At 42.1% G+C, this 18912-nt stretch overlaps 1 protein-coding gene across 2 annotated transcripts; it reads left to right on the forward strand.

Moving 5' to 3' along the window:
* Positions 1 to 1680: 1680 nt before the first annotated feature.
* Positions 1681 to 13990, forward strand: LOC140719765 (phosphoserine aminotransferase-like). Of its 2 annotated transcripts, none has more exons than XM_073034614.1 (9): positions 1681 to 1867; positions 7569 to 7629; positions 7714 to 7783; positions 8468 to 8673; positions 9746 to 9918; positions 10071 to 10234; positions 11278 to 11406; positions 11500 to 11637; positions 13810 to 13990. In XM_073034614.1, the coding sequence occupies exons 1-9, from the start codon at positions 1805 to 1807 to the stop codon at positions 13907 to 13909; spliced, it is 1104 nt and encodes a 367-aa protein (XP_072890715.1). In that variant the 5' UTR covers positions 1681 to 1804; the 3' UTR covers positions 13910 to 13990. The 2 variants fall into 2 exon arrangements, with proteins under 2 accessions (XP_072890715.1, XP_072890716.1); XM_073034615.1 differs by lacking the exon at positions 1681 to 1867 and adding an exon at positions 6957 to 7166.
* Positions 13991 to 18912: the final 4922 nt, after the last annotated feature.

An 18912-nucleotide genomic window follows, 5' to 3' on the forward strand; every position in this document is an offset into this window, starting at 1 on the left:
GACACATTGTCTAGAATTTCCATCGTGTTCTGTCTGAAAATGCATGAAATAATACTATAGACTACCCCCTACAACATGTTACACTTCCTCCCATAATATCATAAATCTCTCTTAAAGGTTTACACCAAGGAGCTCTTAAAGTAGCAGATGTCTATACTTCATGTAGCAGAGGCAACTTGCAATAACTTGGCTTCAGGTAGTGAATTGGAGAATGAATTGAATGGCATGTTTATTCTGCACTGTTTTATCCTTTTATCTTGTTCTACTTCAGAGCACTGAGATGATTTGACCTGTATAAGCGGTATACAAGACAAGCCTTTCATGGCATCTTGGTACATGTAACAATAATAAACCGATGCTAATACCAAAAGGGAACATGATGCTGATGGAAATTGGTACACGGGGCAAAAGTTGAGTAGCTGAGCAACTCCCTTGCTCAAAGAAATAAGGTTTTATCCTCAACCTTGAAGATATTGAGTCTATTGGTGGAACTTCCATGATTGGGGATTGCCAAATGTTATGTGGATTTTCTGGTGTAGTCTGTTTTGTCATATGCTTTTGTGATATCATTCTGGGGGAATGTTGTCTCATTTTTTAACTGCATTGCATTTGTGGTTTCTAAATGCCAATAAACTGAATCTGAATAAATGATGTGACTACTGCCTGCCAAATGGCCTTGGTGAATAAGCATGCACATTTCCATAGCAAGTTACAGAGTTTCTAATCACTATATGTGATTAATTTTTGGATTGTGTGGCCAATGAACACATTGTTCTAAGTAATATTTATAGTTCCTGCATTCCAGGATAGATCACCCTCAGTGTCCTCTGCAAACTCAAAGAACCACAATCTTTCAACTCTCTCTGATATGCTTTGGTAACATTCAGGGTCAAGGACATTGACTTTGCTTTAATGTAATGTGATCTACAACACCAGCAAGAATCCCAGAATCCTGTATAAAAAACAATTAACCAACCGCTGCTGAAAAAGTTGGGTTGCTTGAACATACCTGTGGAATGCACATTGCCAGGATTGATCAGCAAGGCTGAGGACTTGTTTTGGGGGACTTTGGAGTTTGTGTTTCATGTGTCCCTGGGTTCTGGCTACTCTTTGTTTTTGCTGTTTCCGTACGGTTTGATCGGAGCGATCAATGCGGACTGGGGCACTTCAGCGAAGAATGGCTCTGCGGCCTCGACTAGTGGCGCGATGCTGAACTGACTCAACAAAATACTGCTGAAGGGTCTCAGCCCGAAACATCGACTGTTTTTTCGATATAGGTGCTGCCTGATCTGCTGAGTTCCAGAATGGACGATGATGACTCCCTGGCCAGCATCCAAACGTCCCAAGGATGGATTAAAATAGAATTGAATCATACTTTATGCAACTGGGAACATCCGATTTATCTGGAAGATATATTGCACCTACATTAAGCAGAATCTGGGACATGTCATTAATAACGTGTCCTGTCCATAAACAGTCAAAGTCTCTTCCTTCCATCACTGGTGAACTTGTGCAGGGAGAGACATAAAAGGCAACTCAATGAATAAAATCATTAATCTGTGGAAATTATTGAGCCAGGCTCTTGTGTAATCAATTTCTCAATGTCCAGAGTCCAATGATAGTCATCAAGAAAATCCACTCTTTTTTAGTAGTGAAACATTCAGAACACAGAGCATAGAACAGTACAGCATAGAAACAGGTCGTTCAGTCTAAGATGTTGTGTCGACCTAATTAAGTTAAAAATCCTAATAGAGATGTACAAGACCATAACAGGCAAAAGTGGAGACCTTTTCCCACGGCACAGATGGCTAATACAAAGGGACATCATCTTAAGGTGATAGGAGGAAAGTACGGGGGGATGTCAGAGGTAAGTTTTATTTTTTACAGGGAGTGGTGGGTGCACGGAACGTGATGCCGAGAGTAATGGTAGAGGCAATTACGTTAGGGACATTTAAGAGACTTTTAGATAGGAGCATGGATGAAGGAAATATGGAGGGCTGTGTGGGAGGGAAAGGCTAGATTGAACTTAGAGTCAGTTAAAAGACAGTCACAACATCGTGGGCCAAAGGGCCTGTAGTGTCCAGTACTTTTCCATTCAATTCAAGTTTAATTGTCATTCAACCATAGCATGAATACTCATTAATACAGCCAAACGAGACAGCGTTACTATGGGGTCAAGTTGCTAAAACACATTACCAACAGAACACATTCACGGAATAAAAGAGTCCCGGCATCCCTCTGCTCGCAACACTGGGCTTCAGGCCTTGTCATCACACCTACAAGTCAAACACCCAAAAAGAACATCAATAGAAGTATGACGACACAGAATATGCATGTATGTAGCCCAGATTGCCAGCCCACCGAGATTATCTGTTGACCTGCCCCAAAACCCCTACGCCTGCTAGGCGACACTGGGGCTTTGAGGCCCAGTCTTCACACATACTGTACAAGCACATTTACAACATTAGTAAAAATACAGCAACGCAGAATATGCATGTACATAGTCCAGGCCTCCCAGCACACAGAGATCACCTCTCGACTGGCCCCAACACCTGCTAGGTGATAGCGCAGATTTGAGGCCTAGTCTTCGCATACACAAGCACATATAGAATATTAGTAAAAACACAACCAAGCTGTGGTGAACTACATATACCTGTCTGGACACGCCCCCTGCTGACTGCTCCTGTGGCTCCTCCCACAGACCCCCGCTGACTGCTCCTGTGACTCCTCCCACAGACCCCTGTATAAAGGCGATTGAGGTCTGAGCCCAGCCTCTCTGTCTCCAGGATGTAGTATGGTGGTCAATCACTGCTTGTTCCTTCTTCCAGTCAATAAAAGCCGATACCTCGCCTCTACGTCTCAGAGTGAGTTATTGATGGTGCATCACAGGCAAAAGCACTTTCTGTTGAGTCCATAGAAGCCATTGTGCCAGTTGCGCTGCCATCTTGCTCTTTGTTTGTTAAACTAATCCCTTCTGCTTGTACATGGTCGATATTCTATTCTCTGCACATTTGTGAGCCTTTCTAAGAGCCTCTTTCACGTCTCTGTCGTACCTGCCTCCACCACAACCCTGGCGCAAAATTCCAGGCTCCCACCACAGTGTATAAGACTTGCCCCATGCGTTCTCATTTGAACTCATCTTAAGTACGTTTACAAAATTTCTGTGATCAGGTAAAGATGCAAACAGATTGAGGTTACCCATAGTAACCTGACTCCCACTGCAACCCAACAAGACAAACTCCACCTTACCCATTTTCTCACTGGATCCCTCAAGCCATTTACATCAGTACAAGAAATGTCAAGGTCCAATATTTGCCACAATCAAATTTCTCTTCAAAAACACACCACAGTTCTTACAACCCATTGTCCAACCCTTCACAAACATTCTACCTCTCTATTTCTCGATCACATTCTCCCTTTGAACTTCTCTAATCAGGTTTCTAACCTTGGCACAACACTGGGGTAATCTTCATCAGTGTTACAGACACCACAGTTCACAATGCCACTCAACACTGTCGACCTCACTGTAATTTTCAGTGCATCTGTTTTTAATGCCTACCATTCACTGTCACACTTTTAGGTACCATACTTCCCAGGTCTATTTTTTAAAATTTATTTCTTGAGATGCAGCAAGCAATAGGCCTTTCCAGGCCTTAGAGCCACGCAGCCCGGCAGTCTTCCGATTTAACCCTAGCCTAATCTCGGGACAATTTATAATGACCAATTAACCAATCAACCAGTACACCTTTGGACTCTGGGAGGAAACAGGGGCATCAGGAGGAAACTCACACAGTCACAGGGAGAATGTACGAACTCCTTACAGGCAGTGGTGGGAATTGAACCCTATATTGTAAGGTTTTGTGCTAACCACCACACTACTGTGTCTATTCTTTACCCATCTATCTGCAACCAGAGCAGCAGCTGCTCATTCACACAGTTAAAATGCATCCCATGCTGAACACCTATCCACACCTAGACTATTCCTATTTCTCATACACTTTCTGCCCCTAAGCTGCATGGGACAAGAAAGACTTCATGTAAGCAGAGAGATACACCAAAGAATAGGCCCTCTGACCCACTCAATCCAACCCAACCATGAAGCACCCAATCCTAACCAACTGCACCCTACTCCTCAGTGTCACCAAGAGGACTTGGCCACAATCATCATGAGGAAACGTTGGAGATGGATTGTACACGTGATGAGAAGAGAGGTCAACTCCATCACCAAGACAGCACTTCAATGGACCCCTGAAGGGTAGAGGAATCACGGGAGATGAAAGATAACTTGGTGCCATATCATAAAGGCAGAAATGTGGACCCCAAACCACACCTAGGGCACAACAGAGAAGATGGCCAAGGACAGACAGAAATAAAAGACCTTAATTGCTGTCCTAAATGCCAGCAGCATAACAAGCAGTAACAATCCACTTTATTCTGCCCACATTCCCAACATTTCCAGATTCTATCATACATCTGGGCACCATGCGTACAGATTTGGATTTCGAAAGACAGTGTCAGTAACAAGGACCATGAAACTACAGGACTCCATCAAACCCAATGTTCACTACTAATGGAAGTAAATGTCACATTACAACCAACACATAGGAAAATAAGAAATCGGAACAAGGTGTCAGCTATCTGGCACATCGAGTCCGCTCCGCCATTCACAGCTTATGTGGCCGTGGACTCAACTCCACCATAATCTTTAATTCCTTTGCTATGTAGAAATCTATATAACTGTGTCTTAAATAAATTTAATGAGGTGACCTCTACTGCTTTCCTGGGCAGAGCGTTCCATAGATTCACTACTCTCTGGGAAAAACAATTTCTCCTCATCTCTTAAATCTATGTCGCCAAATCTTGAGGCTATCTCCCCTAGCTGTGGTCCCCCTTAATATATAAATGTTACGATAAGATCCCATCTCAAACTTCTGAATGCTAGCAAGTATATTCAAAGGCACTCAGTCTTTCCTTTATGCCAATCCCTTCATCTCTGGAAAGGACCTGGTAAACCTCCGCTACACCACTTCCAAACTGAGTATGTCATTCCTCAAGAAAGGAGACTAGAACTGGTGGCAGTATTCCCTGTACAGTTGCAGCATAACCCCCTTACCTTCCTGTCCATCTTCCATTTGCTTGTTTCCTTTGGATATTTACAATAGAAGAGAATAGAACTTTATTGTCATTGCTCAAGACGAGATCCTGGTTCTACTCCAGTCCGTGCAAAAACAGATGTTAATATTGCATGCGGTAAGGCCTAATTAAAAAGAAATTCCCATATTTACATGCAACAAGTGACTTTGATAGTCCATATCTCCAGGTGCCGCCTGGAAGACGTGTGCCTTTGGACAACCTGGTTCCTCGCTGATGTCACCGACGGAAGCGTTACGGGAGATTGAAACATCGAGACAGCAGGCGGTGTGCGCTGCTTTTGGAAGGCTGCTGTACTTGAGCAAACTTTCTCTCTTGATGGCGAGTGAGAGTCCATTGGCCCTCGAGTCCGGGAACTCGGACAAGTGACGCGGCAGATTGTAAAACTGAAACAGCGAGCCACTGGTTTCCCCACTCGTTGTTGCAGGAGCGACATCTCTGTCTCTCCCTTGCTCGTGAGAGAAAGCCTGTCTGAGATGTGGACATACTGGGATGGACAGTAGTTTTTGACGGACTCTAGATCATGGTCTCTTTGGGGACTTTGCTGTTGCTTTTGTGGGTGGGGGGTGTTAATGCTTTTGTTGGAGTAAGAGGGGGGAGGGTTGATGCTTTTGGTGCTGCTTGTGCGTGGGAGGGAGAGGGGACTTTAGGGTTCTAACGTTTTCTGTCTTTCATACTTGGGTTTTTTCTGTTTTGTGGATGTCTGTGAAGAGAAAGAATTTCAGGCTGCATATTGAATACACTCTCTGAATCAGAATCAGAATCAGGTTTATTATCACCAGCATGTGACATGAAATTTGTTAACTTAGCAGCAGCAGTTCAATGCAATACATAATATAGAAGAGAAAAAAATAAAATAATAATGCTAATAAGTAAATCAATTAAACTGATATCAAATTGAACCATTGAACCATATCACTCAAAGGCCATTGGCAAGCCAGGGTATAGCATTATTCAGCTGCACAACAGCTCTTGGGAAGAAACTGTTTTTCAGTCTGAACATCTTGGCTAAGATGTTTCAGTATCTCCTACCAGATGGCAGGAGATTGAACAGACAGTGATGCCAAATGGAGATAATTCCCAATAACCTCCACTCTACAACCACGTTTCTGTAATGGTCACTAAATCACATCCCCTTGTACTGATTTGTGCCATGAGTTCACTGGATTTGTTTCGAATACTACAAGTATTCAGATAAAGTGCCCTCACACTGACTGTCTTATTAGAATCCAGTAATCTTTGTGTTCTTTGAATTTGACTTCTCTGTACTCCACCCTTCCTTTTCTTGTTTCTAACTTTTGCATTGCTTCCTTCCTGACCTGCTGGGTTCCTCCAGGATTTTGTGTGTGTTGATTTGGATTTCCAACCTCTGCAGACTTTCTAACGCCTATGATTTGCCTCTTTCTGCCAGGGTTCCCATCCCCCTCCCACATTTCCTCCTCAGCAGCACTAACAAACAACTGACAAACAAGAGAGAATCTGTAGATGCTGGAAATCCAAAACACACACACACAAACTGCTGGAGGAGCCCAGCATGCCAGGCAGGATCTCAGCCCAAAACGTCCACTGACCTGCTGAGTTCCTCCAGCATTTTGTGTGTGTATATTGCTCTAGATTTCCAGCATCTGCAGAACCTCTTGTGTCCAGACCAACACCAATATAGTTCCACCTGAGTTAAGTACATGTTTGGTACAGCATTGTGGGCCGAGGCCTGTATTGTACTGTAGGTTTTCTATGTTTCTATAAGCAACTCTGAACACAAATACACCCCCACCTACCAAGTAGCCCACCAAAGAATTTTCTACTGCCGACAGCAGGGGCGCTATGGAACCAGATTCTAATCCAAATGATCTTTGATGAGTTGAGCGGCATCCCGTGAACACAGCCAATGACAGCAGTCGGAGATGACTACTTAAAGAACCCTGGGGCGGTAGTATTCTGAAGTTTGGGTCATCATGGAAGGCAGGAATTCTGTGGTGAATTTCTCTTCTGATGGCACTAAGCTCCCACTGTCGGTGAATAATTAATGTTAAATAGTTTATAAGTGTCTCCGTATTTATTTGTGGGCAGTTTTACATCGAGTCTGCTATTTCTCTTTTCTACTGAATGTGCCTGCAAGAACGCGAAACTCAGGCGAGGTAGACGTATTTTGAGGGGGGAGCGGGTTAGAATATTTTTAGGACGGTGTTTGCAACTTCCCTCTAAAGCTCATTTAGTGCAGAAGAAATGTTCTTCAGTAAATCTGATGTTGTATGGTTGGGCTGATTGTACCCACAGGTACCACCCACCAGAGAGTTAACAGTTTGTTGCTGCCTGGAGATGTTGAGGGTGGGAGATGGCAATGAGGGGGTGGGGTACTTTGCGGTACTAGCAGGTCTGAAGTAACCCGACAGCTTTCTCTCTCCCCCCACCCCCAGGTGCTGCTCCAAACTCAGAAGGACCTTGTGGATTATCGTGGTCTTGGGATCGGTGTCCTGGGTGGGTTAGTCACCGTTGGTGTTGCGTTTCCGTGTTTGCCATTCGCGCCGCTTTATCCTTCTAATCCTGTTGTGTATTGAACAGAGCTACACCCCAGATCGCCAGAGTTCACAGAGATTCTGGACGCGACCAAATCCAGTTTGAGAGAGCTGCTGTAAGTAAATCCCGCACCGCTCGGATTACGAAAATCCTTCAACCCAAGGCGGGCGGGGATTTATCCCACTTCCCCTAAAACCAATTTCCGCGGGTATTACTAGCTTCACTACCGCAGTATCAGATCTTTAGGAATGTGATCTGTCAGTTTTCATGCACCCTCACTGTTGTCACTCGATGGTACGCCCAAACAACAAAAGTGGGACATTTAACTCCTTGTTTTTCACTTGTGGGCCTTTTTGGAGATGGGGTTGATTGGATCAGGTGTAAAGCTGTTTTCAGCTGGGGGAAAAGCAAAATGAGAACGGTTTAAGCTTGTAATCCATTTGGGGCTAGTGCACCTCTTTCATTCCACAGTAGTTAAACTTGAATAAAGGAAGCTGCTGTTGGATGTCATCAAAATCAGTGTCCTCCAGAGGTGGAATTCTGCCCACTTGTCTATGTAACTCCCAGACCACCTATGTAATGGACTCTGAACTGCCCTCTGAGATGGCTTTGCAGTCATTCAATTCCACCTGGAATAGTGGATGGAGAATAAACCAATATAGAGGTAAAGGATCTAATTTCCCAATATAGTGAAAATGGGTTGAAAGTTGAATGTCATTATTCAGTGAAGGCAGACATTTCAAACACTTTTCAGAAACGGCTACTTCAGATTTGGTGACCCATTTCTTCCACTTCACAGGAAGGTCCCAGAAAACTACAAAATACTCTTCTTGCAGTGTGGTGCGAGTGGCCAGTTGAGTGCGATTCCTTTCAATTTCATCAGCCTCAAGGAAGGCAGATGTGCGGAGTTTGTTGTCACGGGGCCTCTGTCTGCGGAGGCAGCGGAAGAAGCCAAGAAGCTGGGGAAAGTGAAAATCGTCCACGCTGAGCAGAATGCTTCTACAAGTAAGGCAATCGATGAGATGGCTGTTGAGCTTGGGAGTGGGGGATTAATGCAAGAGGTTCTGCAGATGCTGGAAATCCAGAACAGTGCACACAAACATGCTGGAGGAACCTGGCAGTGTTTCTGCTGAATTGCTCCAGCGTTTTGGGAGTGAGGAAGTAGAATCTTTCTCCTGGCAGGGCAAATGGTACAGAATTTCATACACCTGTTGGGCTTTCCAGAGGTGGATGTGACAGCTCCTGGTCTGTAAATTCCATGCACCAATCTGGATATGAGCCCTCAGTTTATCATTAATGATACTTGTATGAAAGCTAACATCAACATTGTTTATTTAAAGCTACTTGAGTTTCAAAGACTGGTTGATTTGGTCCATAAGGTATAGGGGCAGAATTGGCCCATTGAGTCTGCTCAGCCATTACATCACGTCCCTGTGGCCCTTCATGCCCTGACTAGTCAGAATTTATCAACCTCCGCCTTAAATATAACCAATGATTTGGCCTCCACAGCCACCTCTGGCAACAAATTGCACAGATTCACCACTCTCTGGCTAAAGAAATTCCTCTTCTGTTCTAAAAGGATGCCCCTATATTCTGAGGCTGTCTGTTGGTCTTGCAGCCACCCATCCCCCAAACCATACGAAACATCCTCTCTGCATCCACTCTTTTAAGGCCTGTCAACAGTCAATAGATTTCCATTAGGTCACCCCTCATTCTCCTGAATTTGTGATGCACTCAGTGGGCACTGCTGGAGTTCCAGCATCTACTGCTCAATTGTCCTTCAAGATGTGTTGATTGGCTAAGAACTGCTATGGTCCAGCCTTTAGCACTGCTGTTTTGTGATTGACCCAGCAATGAAGGATGATGACTTGTGCCCAATTCTTCCCTGAAAGTTAATGAAGTTCTGTTTGCTTCCTCCAACCCTCTAGTTCAGAGGTTCCCAACTTGGAGTCCATGGACTGCTTGATTAATGGTAGGGCTCCATGGCATTAAAAATGTTTGGGAATTCTTGCTCTAGATGTTGTAACAGTCTCTATGCAGACATTGTTCTAAATCTCACCCTATCTTCCTCTTGTAGCAATCCCTGATCCAAGCCAGTGGGATCTCAGTCCCGACTCCTCCTATCTCTATTATTGTGCCGATGATTCCATTAGTGGTGTGGAATTCCACTTTATTCCGGACTCCAACGAAACTGTTCTGATCTCTGATATGTCATCCAACTTCCTTCTCAAGCCCTTGGATGTTTCCCGGGTGAGTCAATCCTAATCAGTTGAACATTGACCTTGCCCATTGCTCCTGTAACATTGAGAACTGATTGCTTGAGGGGAATTGTCTTAAGAATTGGAATGAAGTTGAACATTGATCATACATTTCTTTCCTTTGTTACCTTCCTGTTTCTGAAGTTTGGTGTGATTTTTGCCACTGCCCAAAAAAGTCTCGGCTGTGCAGGAGTGACAGTGGTATTCGTGAGAGAAGACCTCTTAGATTCGACACTCAGTGGGTGCCCAATTGTGCTTGACTATAAACTACAAGCTGGAATCTTTCCTAATACTCCTCCATGTTACAGGTTAGTACAGGGCTTTGGCGGCTTTGCTGAAGAGCTCTTTGAAATTCAAACAAGCATCTCCCCATGGAAAATTTGCTGGGAAGTATTTGGCTTCATTCGATGTACCTATTTAAACTTCTAAATTCATCTTTTGATATTTCCAATATAAGAGATTGGCTTTAGTTGTCATAAGTACATTGCAATAGACAGTAAAATTGTCAGCAACCAACTGCCCAAGGATTGTGCTAGTAGTCGGGCCACAAGTGTTTCCAAGTGTCTGGTGCCAACAGAACATGCCCATAGCTCAAACCCTAACCCAAAATCCACATATTTGGAATATGGGTGGAAACCGGAACACTCGGAGGACCCCACACAGTTACAACATAGAAACTTCATACAGTCAGCAGCAGGAGTCAAACATCAAATGATTACTGGTGCTGTAAAATAATTGCACTAACCACTGTAACCCAGAACAATTAGTATGCAATGCAAATAACTTTAGTTAACAGTTACCGAGCTTGTTCCAGCATTCAGTCTGTGGAGTCTGTCGTTTCATGGATGTCTGTGAAGAGTACAAATTTCAGATTGTATACTATATACATGCTGAGATTAAAGCAACCTAATCTCCAAGTATGCTTGGAATGTAAGCTAAGCCACCTAATCAGTGCACACTTGACAAAATAATGTTGAATATAATGTTAAATTCGCCTTGGTGATTACTAGGTGCCTTTAAGTTTGAGGAAATAATGCACATACAAAATATCACTCTTCATGTTGACTTAATTTGCTAGCTGACAGCTGTTACTGAAAGCAAGCTTATGACAAAAGTTGATATGAAATGAGTTCTTCATGATGAACAAGAGATTCTACAAATGTTGGAGGTCTTGAACAACATGGACAAAATGCTGGAGGAATTCCTCGACAGGTCTGATGGGAATCAACTGGTGTTTTAGGCTGAGACTGCTCTTCAGTTGTGACTTGCTGAGTTCCCTGGAGTTTTGTGTTGTGCATGTGTAGCTGCATGTAAACTGCAGTCACATTCATCGTATCTGTGTATCTTTCAGTATCTATATCATGCAGTTGGCCTTGGATTGGATAAAAAGCAATGGAGGTTCTGAAGCCATGGAACAAAGAAGCATTGCTAAATCCAAATTGCTTTATGATGTGATTGAGGGCTCCGCTGAATTCTATGTGTAAGTTGCCTCTATTTAAATGTGCAAGTGATTCTAACCAGTGCTGTATTCATTTATTTTAAAAATCGAGCAAGGTCATTACTTTTTTTTTAGATGCCCTGTTGACATGAAGTGCAGAAGCAGAATGAATGTAGTATTCCGGGTTGGTGGCCCAGAAGGAAATGACATCCTTGAACGGACTTTCCTTGACAAAGCAGCTGAAGTCTGCATGATTTCACTGGAGGGTGACAGGTAAACTAGAGTATAATCAAATGTTCAACTATCCAAATTGGAAATGGGAGTTGGAATGAAATGATGGGCCAGTCAACAGGTTTTTATTATCTTTCCCCTTGCTTTTTCCTTTTCCACACTTTGTCCCACTTTTTTCCATACTTCCCCCATGATGCTAGCTCAGTTTTTGCTCAAGTCACATTTCAACAGCATGATAGAACTTGCACACTGATATCCTCAAACCCTGGCTCCAGGAGCTGCTCACCTCAATGAGCAACCAAAAGCCATCAAGCATTTGGTCAAATTTTCAGATTTTAAAGTGTCACGTTCAAGACTTCATGAACGCAGCCTACAGATGCTGGAAATCCAAAGCATCACACAATGCTGGCGGAACTTGGCAGGCCAGGCAGTATCTATGGAAAAGAGTAAACAGTCAGTTTCTGACTGGAGCCCTTCATCAGGTCCTGAAGGGTCTTGGTCCAAAATGACAACCATTTCATTTTTCCCATAGATGCTACCTGGCCTGTTGAGTTCCTCCAGCATTTTGTGTTGCCCAAGACTTCAAGATCAAGTTTGTGCATTAAGTCTTCAAGTCCCTTCTGCAGAGTGTTCTGACTGCAATTGTTTTTAAGCAAATCTTTGCATAGCATCAGGTTTATGGCTGCATTCTGATACAACTGCTGGTGACATACTTTGCTGATGCTTGTGCCCTGGTTCAGATTTGGCAAAATTATTGCTGTTTGTTGTAAATGCTAGTTAAAGTTCATTTTTAATTGTCTCATTTCAGTATCTTACCATGTGCCCCTGTGGGTTACACAAGTTTGCTATCTTTCTCTACATTCTTGTATTCATAGTGTTGCCTCACTTCATTGTGATAGAATGTTCTGATGACAATTCATTGAAACTGGACTATAGATTCCCCACTCATAACTAAGTAACCCAGGTCCAACACAAAGACTGGCCTACACACACTCGATGCATACAATTACTGAGTACAGCTTGCAATTCAGACTCTTGGCACTGCCCTGCTCAACATTGCTAGGAATACCTTTCAATTGTTTTTAAAATAGACCTTAAGTACAACAAAGCCCACACAGATTGATTTTTGCCTGATCTTGAGCATCACTCTTAATTAAATGCACCCAATAATTCCTGACTTGGCAATGTATTTTCTTTTCACCAATAGGTTTTTTGTCTGCAGAGACTGATCTTTAGCATTTTAAACTTGTGGTGATGGGTAAAAGTGAGACTATCCAACCCCAATTCTGCTAACAGATTTCTTGTTTGTGAATGGTTTTGTTCGTTCATTAATTCCTTCCTCTATCACTTCAAAAAAAAAGTGTGGAGAACAATCCCCCTTCATTCTATGGTCTTCTATCCTCTCCTATCAGACTGTCTTTTTCACCAATCAACTTCAAAGCTCTTGCTTCATCCCTATCACCTGCCACATTGTACTTCCTCCCTCCTTATCCTAATTTCCCCCTCTTTCTTTCTAGTCCTGATTAAGGGTTTCAGCCCAAAACATTGACTGTTTACTCCGTTCCAGATATAATCTCTGATCTGAGTTCCTCCAGTATGGTGTGTGTTGCCTCCTATTCACTCCAGATAAGTTCAAGACATTCGTCAAAGTCATACAACGGGATAAATTGCAAAATGTCTGGATCTAGTCCATTTTCTCCAGCCTCAATTTGCATCCAATTCGTCGTTCATTTACTTGAGACACAGTAAATTAATTCCCATATTTGCTCAATCTCTCCTGTCTTGGGTTCTGTAGTCTGATCCTTGTCGCCAGAATTTTCTCATTTCTGGCTGTAGTATGAAGTATTCAGTTTGACGCAATGTTTGGGACCTCCAACAAACGTTACTTTATTCCATTGACTTGTCCCATATGAGTGTGGAAGCAGCTTCAAACATTGTGGCAAACCCAAAGTTTATATCAGGTGGTCAACCATTACTTGATGACCCTTAAAGCAGACCCTTCTGAAATACTATATTTGTGTAATATGGCTAAATATTCATGCTCTGATACTCTGAATATAAAAAGTGAATGAGTCGTATCTTTCCAGAAAGTTAAGACCAAGCTGGTAAATGTGAGTTTGTACGAAGTTTAAGTTTGTAGTTTTGCAGAGATATTTGTACATATTTAGAATTGTGGTTTGGATATGACGTGCATCTAAATTAACCGGTTTCCAGATCCGTTGGTGGGATCTGTGCCTCGCTCCACAATGTGACACTTGAAGAAACACAAAAGTTGGCAGAATTCATGTCATCTTTCAAGCAAGAGGAACACTGAGGTAGTGACTTGCCATAAGAAAAAGCCTATTGTAGGTTCTGTGCAGCATTAATACAACCTTTGTATCTTTATATTAAGTGATGGCTTGCAGTGCTAAACTGATTTTGAAATAAAATTGCTTCATGTGGAACACATTTGCCTCTTTGAATATAATCTTTGAACAGTTAAGTAATTGAAACACTAGTTTTTTTTTAAACTAGAGTCTATTTTTTATTGGTGCCAATAAGGATTGATCCAAACCTGCAGCTAGATATGTATACAATTCAGAATTCAACTCTATAGTCCTGAGGGAGTGCTACATTTATCATAGAGCTGATTTGCCATTCTAAGTGGAAGTCATTTTGCCAGTACACAGTGATGGTACAAGGGCTTGGTTTGGAGTATGCTTAAGTGCTAGTCCAAGTGTTTTGCACAACAACCAGTTCCCAAAGTTCAGGTGCACAAAACTTTCATTTCCAGTAACAATGAGCCTCAGAGCTGTAGGTTACCAGTCAGTTTGGATGGACCTGGTTCTATCCAAGGTACTGTGAACATGATCAAAATAGTAAATCTATCACCAACTACATAAGTGATAGACTGAGCTGTTCAATGCTGTGCACACACTTTCACCTTCCTCTTTACCTTTCCCCAAAAAACATCTGGATATTAGAAATGAACCATGGGTATTATGATAAAATATTTTAAACTTAATATTCCTTGTCCAGATATTAAGATAACAATGTGTATGAATTCTGTCAGTAACAATCTCTCAATAAAGAAAATAACTTGCATTGAAACTAAGCTGTGTCTACAAGCTAAATGAAATCACTTGAAAGTATTGCAACTAGTCCTGTCACTGGTATCCATTCTTCAGCCACAAGGGAGTCACCATATCACAGCTCCTACTGCTCCTCGAACATCAGGAAAATAGATTGGGTCCAGGTTGGGGGGGGGGGGGGGGGGATAGGGGTTTTGTGAAATGATTAAAGATTAGCTTTATTTGTCACATTGTGAAATGTTTGTCAAGCCAGAGAAATGCTGCAAGTATTATGCTTCTGGCCTGAAACTATCATGCCCATGACTTGCTGACCCTAACCTGTACATCTCTGGAATGTGTGAGGAAACCAGTAATGCATAAGCTCCTTATAGGCAGCAGTGGGAATTGAACTCTGATCAGAGATCACTGACATTGCAATGCATAGTGCAACACTGTGGCATAGCAAATAGCACAATCTTTCAAAGTAAAATTCCTAAATTTTGAAAACTCTGCTGGCATTGTGGAGCTTGAGAAACAGCTTCTTCCTCCAGGCCGTGAGACTTCTGAACTCCCTACCACCACAAGTAGAATTTGAAGCACAAGTGGTTTGTGCTTTTTTTTTGGAGTTTGTGTTGTAAATGCATCTTATTTGTTAATTTATTTGTGGTAATACTATGTGTGAGGTATAGGTACTTTGTTGTGCACCTTGGTCTAGAGGACACACTTTCATTTGGTGGTATGTGTACACAGTTGACTATTTATGAGTTCTGGTATCTTGCTGCAATTAAAGTTGGGTTACATTTCAACCCTTATTGTAAAAGTTGTACATTGACTCAAAGTTGTTTTAGATTCCGGGAATTGTAACTGGTTGATCTTCCTGATTCTAACATTTGCTTATCAAAAGAAAAATAAATGTAGTGGCTGTGGCCCAGTCCATCACAGGTAAAGCCCTCCTCATCATTGACACATCTACATGAAATGCTGTTGCAGGTAAACAGCATCCATCAGCTGGGACCTCACCACGCAGGCCATGCTCTCTTCTAGCTGCTGCCATCAGAAAGGTAGCAGGAGCCTCAGAACTCACACCCCCCACGTTCAGGAACAGTTATTACGCCTCAACCGTCAAAGGGAATAACTTCACTCGCCCCATCCCCGAAATATTCTATCCACCAATGGGCTTGCATTCAAAAATTCACAACCAATGGACTAGGGTTATTGATTCTTATTCCTTGTGTATTATTATTTCTTTTATTTTCTATTTGCATAGTTTGTTGCTGTTTGCACACCAGTTGAATACCCAAGTTGGTGCAGTCTGCCATTGATTCTGTTATGGTTATTCTAAGGATTTATGCTCACAAGAAATGAATCTCAGGGTTGTCTATGGTGTTATATATGTACTTTGATAATAAATTTACTCAAACTTTGAACTTTTTAATTCCTGACCACTGCTAGTATAGGAATCTCTCTGCTGGCCTTTTCAATGAAACCGGTAATGAAGGGTATCACTCTGGTTTTGCACCTCATACAGCTAACCTCAGTTCAGAATTAGCTTTATTATCACAAACCTGTTTGAGATATGTATGTTTTGTGGCAGCTTACAGTGCAAGACAAACAAATTGCTTCAAGTTAGAATAAAAGTTAGTGCAGAAGTGTAAGCCAGGTTGAATCCTGAGTTCTGTTTTGGTTTTCTCCTATATCCAAAAGCATTTTGCTTGGAATCTAATAGAGGACAGCAGATAAGGGGAGAAAGGGAGGAGAACCAGAGGAGGGGAAGGGAAGGAGGGGGGGGGGGGGGGAAACCTGAGGGAGTTAATGGGCAGGTGACAAGAAAAGGTGAGAGAAGGGAACCAGAATGGGAATGAAGGAAGAAGGGCGGGTCTTGTACTTCTGCACTTACACCATCGGAGGTTGCCAGAGCTCAGTCTAAACTCAGATATATGATTTCCTAACTGAAATGATATTAACCTATGGCCTGAAAGGAGGAAATAAAGTTTTCCATTATGTGCTAATTTGTTGACTAGAAATATTGAAGGAGTATTGCACCACTTCAGGAAATTATTTTGGATGAAGTGTTAAGCTGGTGTTTAAAATTATCTTTCATGTTCCCTTGTCTCCTCCAGCTGCATTCCTGAACTGACATCACAGAGATGCAGGACTGTGCAAAAGTCTTGGACACATATGTAACCAGGGTGTCTAAAATGTTTGCACAGTATGCTATTGTGTGAATGAAGTCACTGGAGAAAAGTACTGGTAGATGTGATGCAATCTCTTTATTCAATGAAACAAGATACAACAGGCATCATATTGAGACACTTTTGATGGAAAGGTCTGCCTAACACCGTACAGAAAAATCCATATTTACAAAGCCCTCTTAAACTAAACATGTAACATTTAAAAATGTCTATCTTCCCACCATCACATCCAAAATAAGTGTTAATTACTATTGTATCCATGCAATGGGACGGTGCTTGGATTCATCCATATGTAGACAATCAGTTAACTGCCTGTTTCTTGGTCTGCATTTTAAATTTAATCTTCAATGCACAGTTGAATCTGAAGGCTAGTGGCCAAAATCAGTTATTTGCTACATGTGCTAACCCCAAAAATCGCTCTAACAGAATACTGTAGAAATTTTATGCATTGCACTGTACTGCTGTCGCAAAAAAATGAAACACAACTTTCTTGGCATTTGTGAATGACTGCATCTGTGGCAACAAAATACTTGGCGGGAGTACAGAGCGGATGGAATCCCGGGCGCCTCCATTCAGCTGATTATTTATGTAACATCGGACTACCAACCTATTGACCTCTGCTGTGCCTATGGTCTTGTTTATTATTTATTGTAATGCCTGCACTGGTCTGTGTACTTTATGCAGTCCTGGGTAGGTCTGTAGTCTAGTGTAGTTTTTGTATTGGTTTATGTAGTTCAGTGTAGTTTTTGTATTGTTCATGTAGCACCATGGTCCTGAAAAATGTTGTCTTGTTTTTACTGTGTCCTGTACCAGCAGTTATGGTCAAAATGACAATAAAAGCAACTTAATAATAATCCTGATTCTGATCTGGGTCTCTATTGTGAACTGAATGTGGGAAGAGGGCAGGGAGAGGGGAATTCTGGTTGGGGAAAGGAGAGTGGCAGGAGGGGGAAACACCTTCAAGACATTCTATAATTAGTAAACCAATTGTTTGGAATCAAATGACCTTCACTGGTGTTGCGGTCTTTGTGTGTCTCCACCCTAGCTGTCAAGACTTCTACACAGTACTACATAATTTGGATGTTAAACATATGGTGTGCACAAATCTTTTTTCTTAGAGCACTTCTGTTAATTTTCTATTAATTTATTAACTCCTTAATAGAGCTTAGAAAATGATGGCTCAACAGTTGAGTTATCAGGCCTGGGCAAGCAATCAAGGGATATGAGTTCAGACCTCAGCAGCTGAATAATTTAAAATCCATTTAATTAAGTAATTGAGATTCAAGGAACATGGCAGCCTTGGTAATAACCATTGAATCAGCACATATACTCTCAATCCAGGGGCAGCCCAGAAGTGGTATGGGTACTGATTGATAACTCCAGAAACTAACTGAAAGAAAAACATAAGTACTCATATATGACGTGGTAGCATAACGGTGTATGCCTTTCATATAATTCTTACATATAGCCCATAATGAATTATGTAAACAACATAGAATGCCTCATCAAACAATATATTTACAATATTACTCAAGTACTTCCTTAGAAGTCTTCAAAGATTCAGCAGGACATCTAAAACTTTGACAAACTTCTATAGCTGTGTAGGGGAGAGTGTATTGACTGGTTACATCATGGTCTGGTATGGAAACACCAATGCCCTTGAACAGAAAATCCTACAAAAATATTGGATATGGCCCAGTACATAGTAGGTAAAGCCCTCCCAGCCATTTAGCACATCTACGTGAAATGCTCTCACAGGAAAGCAACATCCATCATCAGAGATCGCCACCACCCGGGCCATGCTCTTTTCTCGCTACTCCCACCAGGTGGAAGGTACAAGAGCCTCAGGACTCACACCACCTGGCTCAAGAACAGTTACCACCCTACAACCATCAGGCTGCTTAACAAAGGGGATAACAACACTCACTTTCCCATCCATTGAGGTGTTCTCACAACCACGTTATTATCTTTTTATCTCATGATCTGTTATTTATTGCTATTTACTTGTATTTGCATTTGCACAGTTTGTTGTCTTCTGCACTCTGGTTGATCTTTCACTGATCTGGTTATAGTTA

Source organism: Hemitrygon akajei, chromosome 32, assembly GCF_048418815.1.
Source record: "Hemitrygon akajei chromosome 32, sHemAka1.3, whole genome shotgun sequence".
NCBI lineage: Eukaryota > Metazoa > Chordata > Chondrichthyes > Myliobatiformes > Dasyatidae > Hemitrygon > Hemitrygon akajei.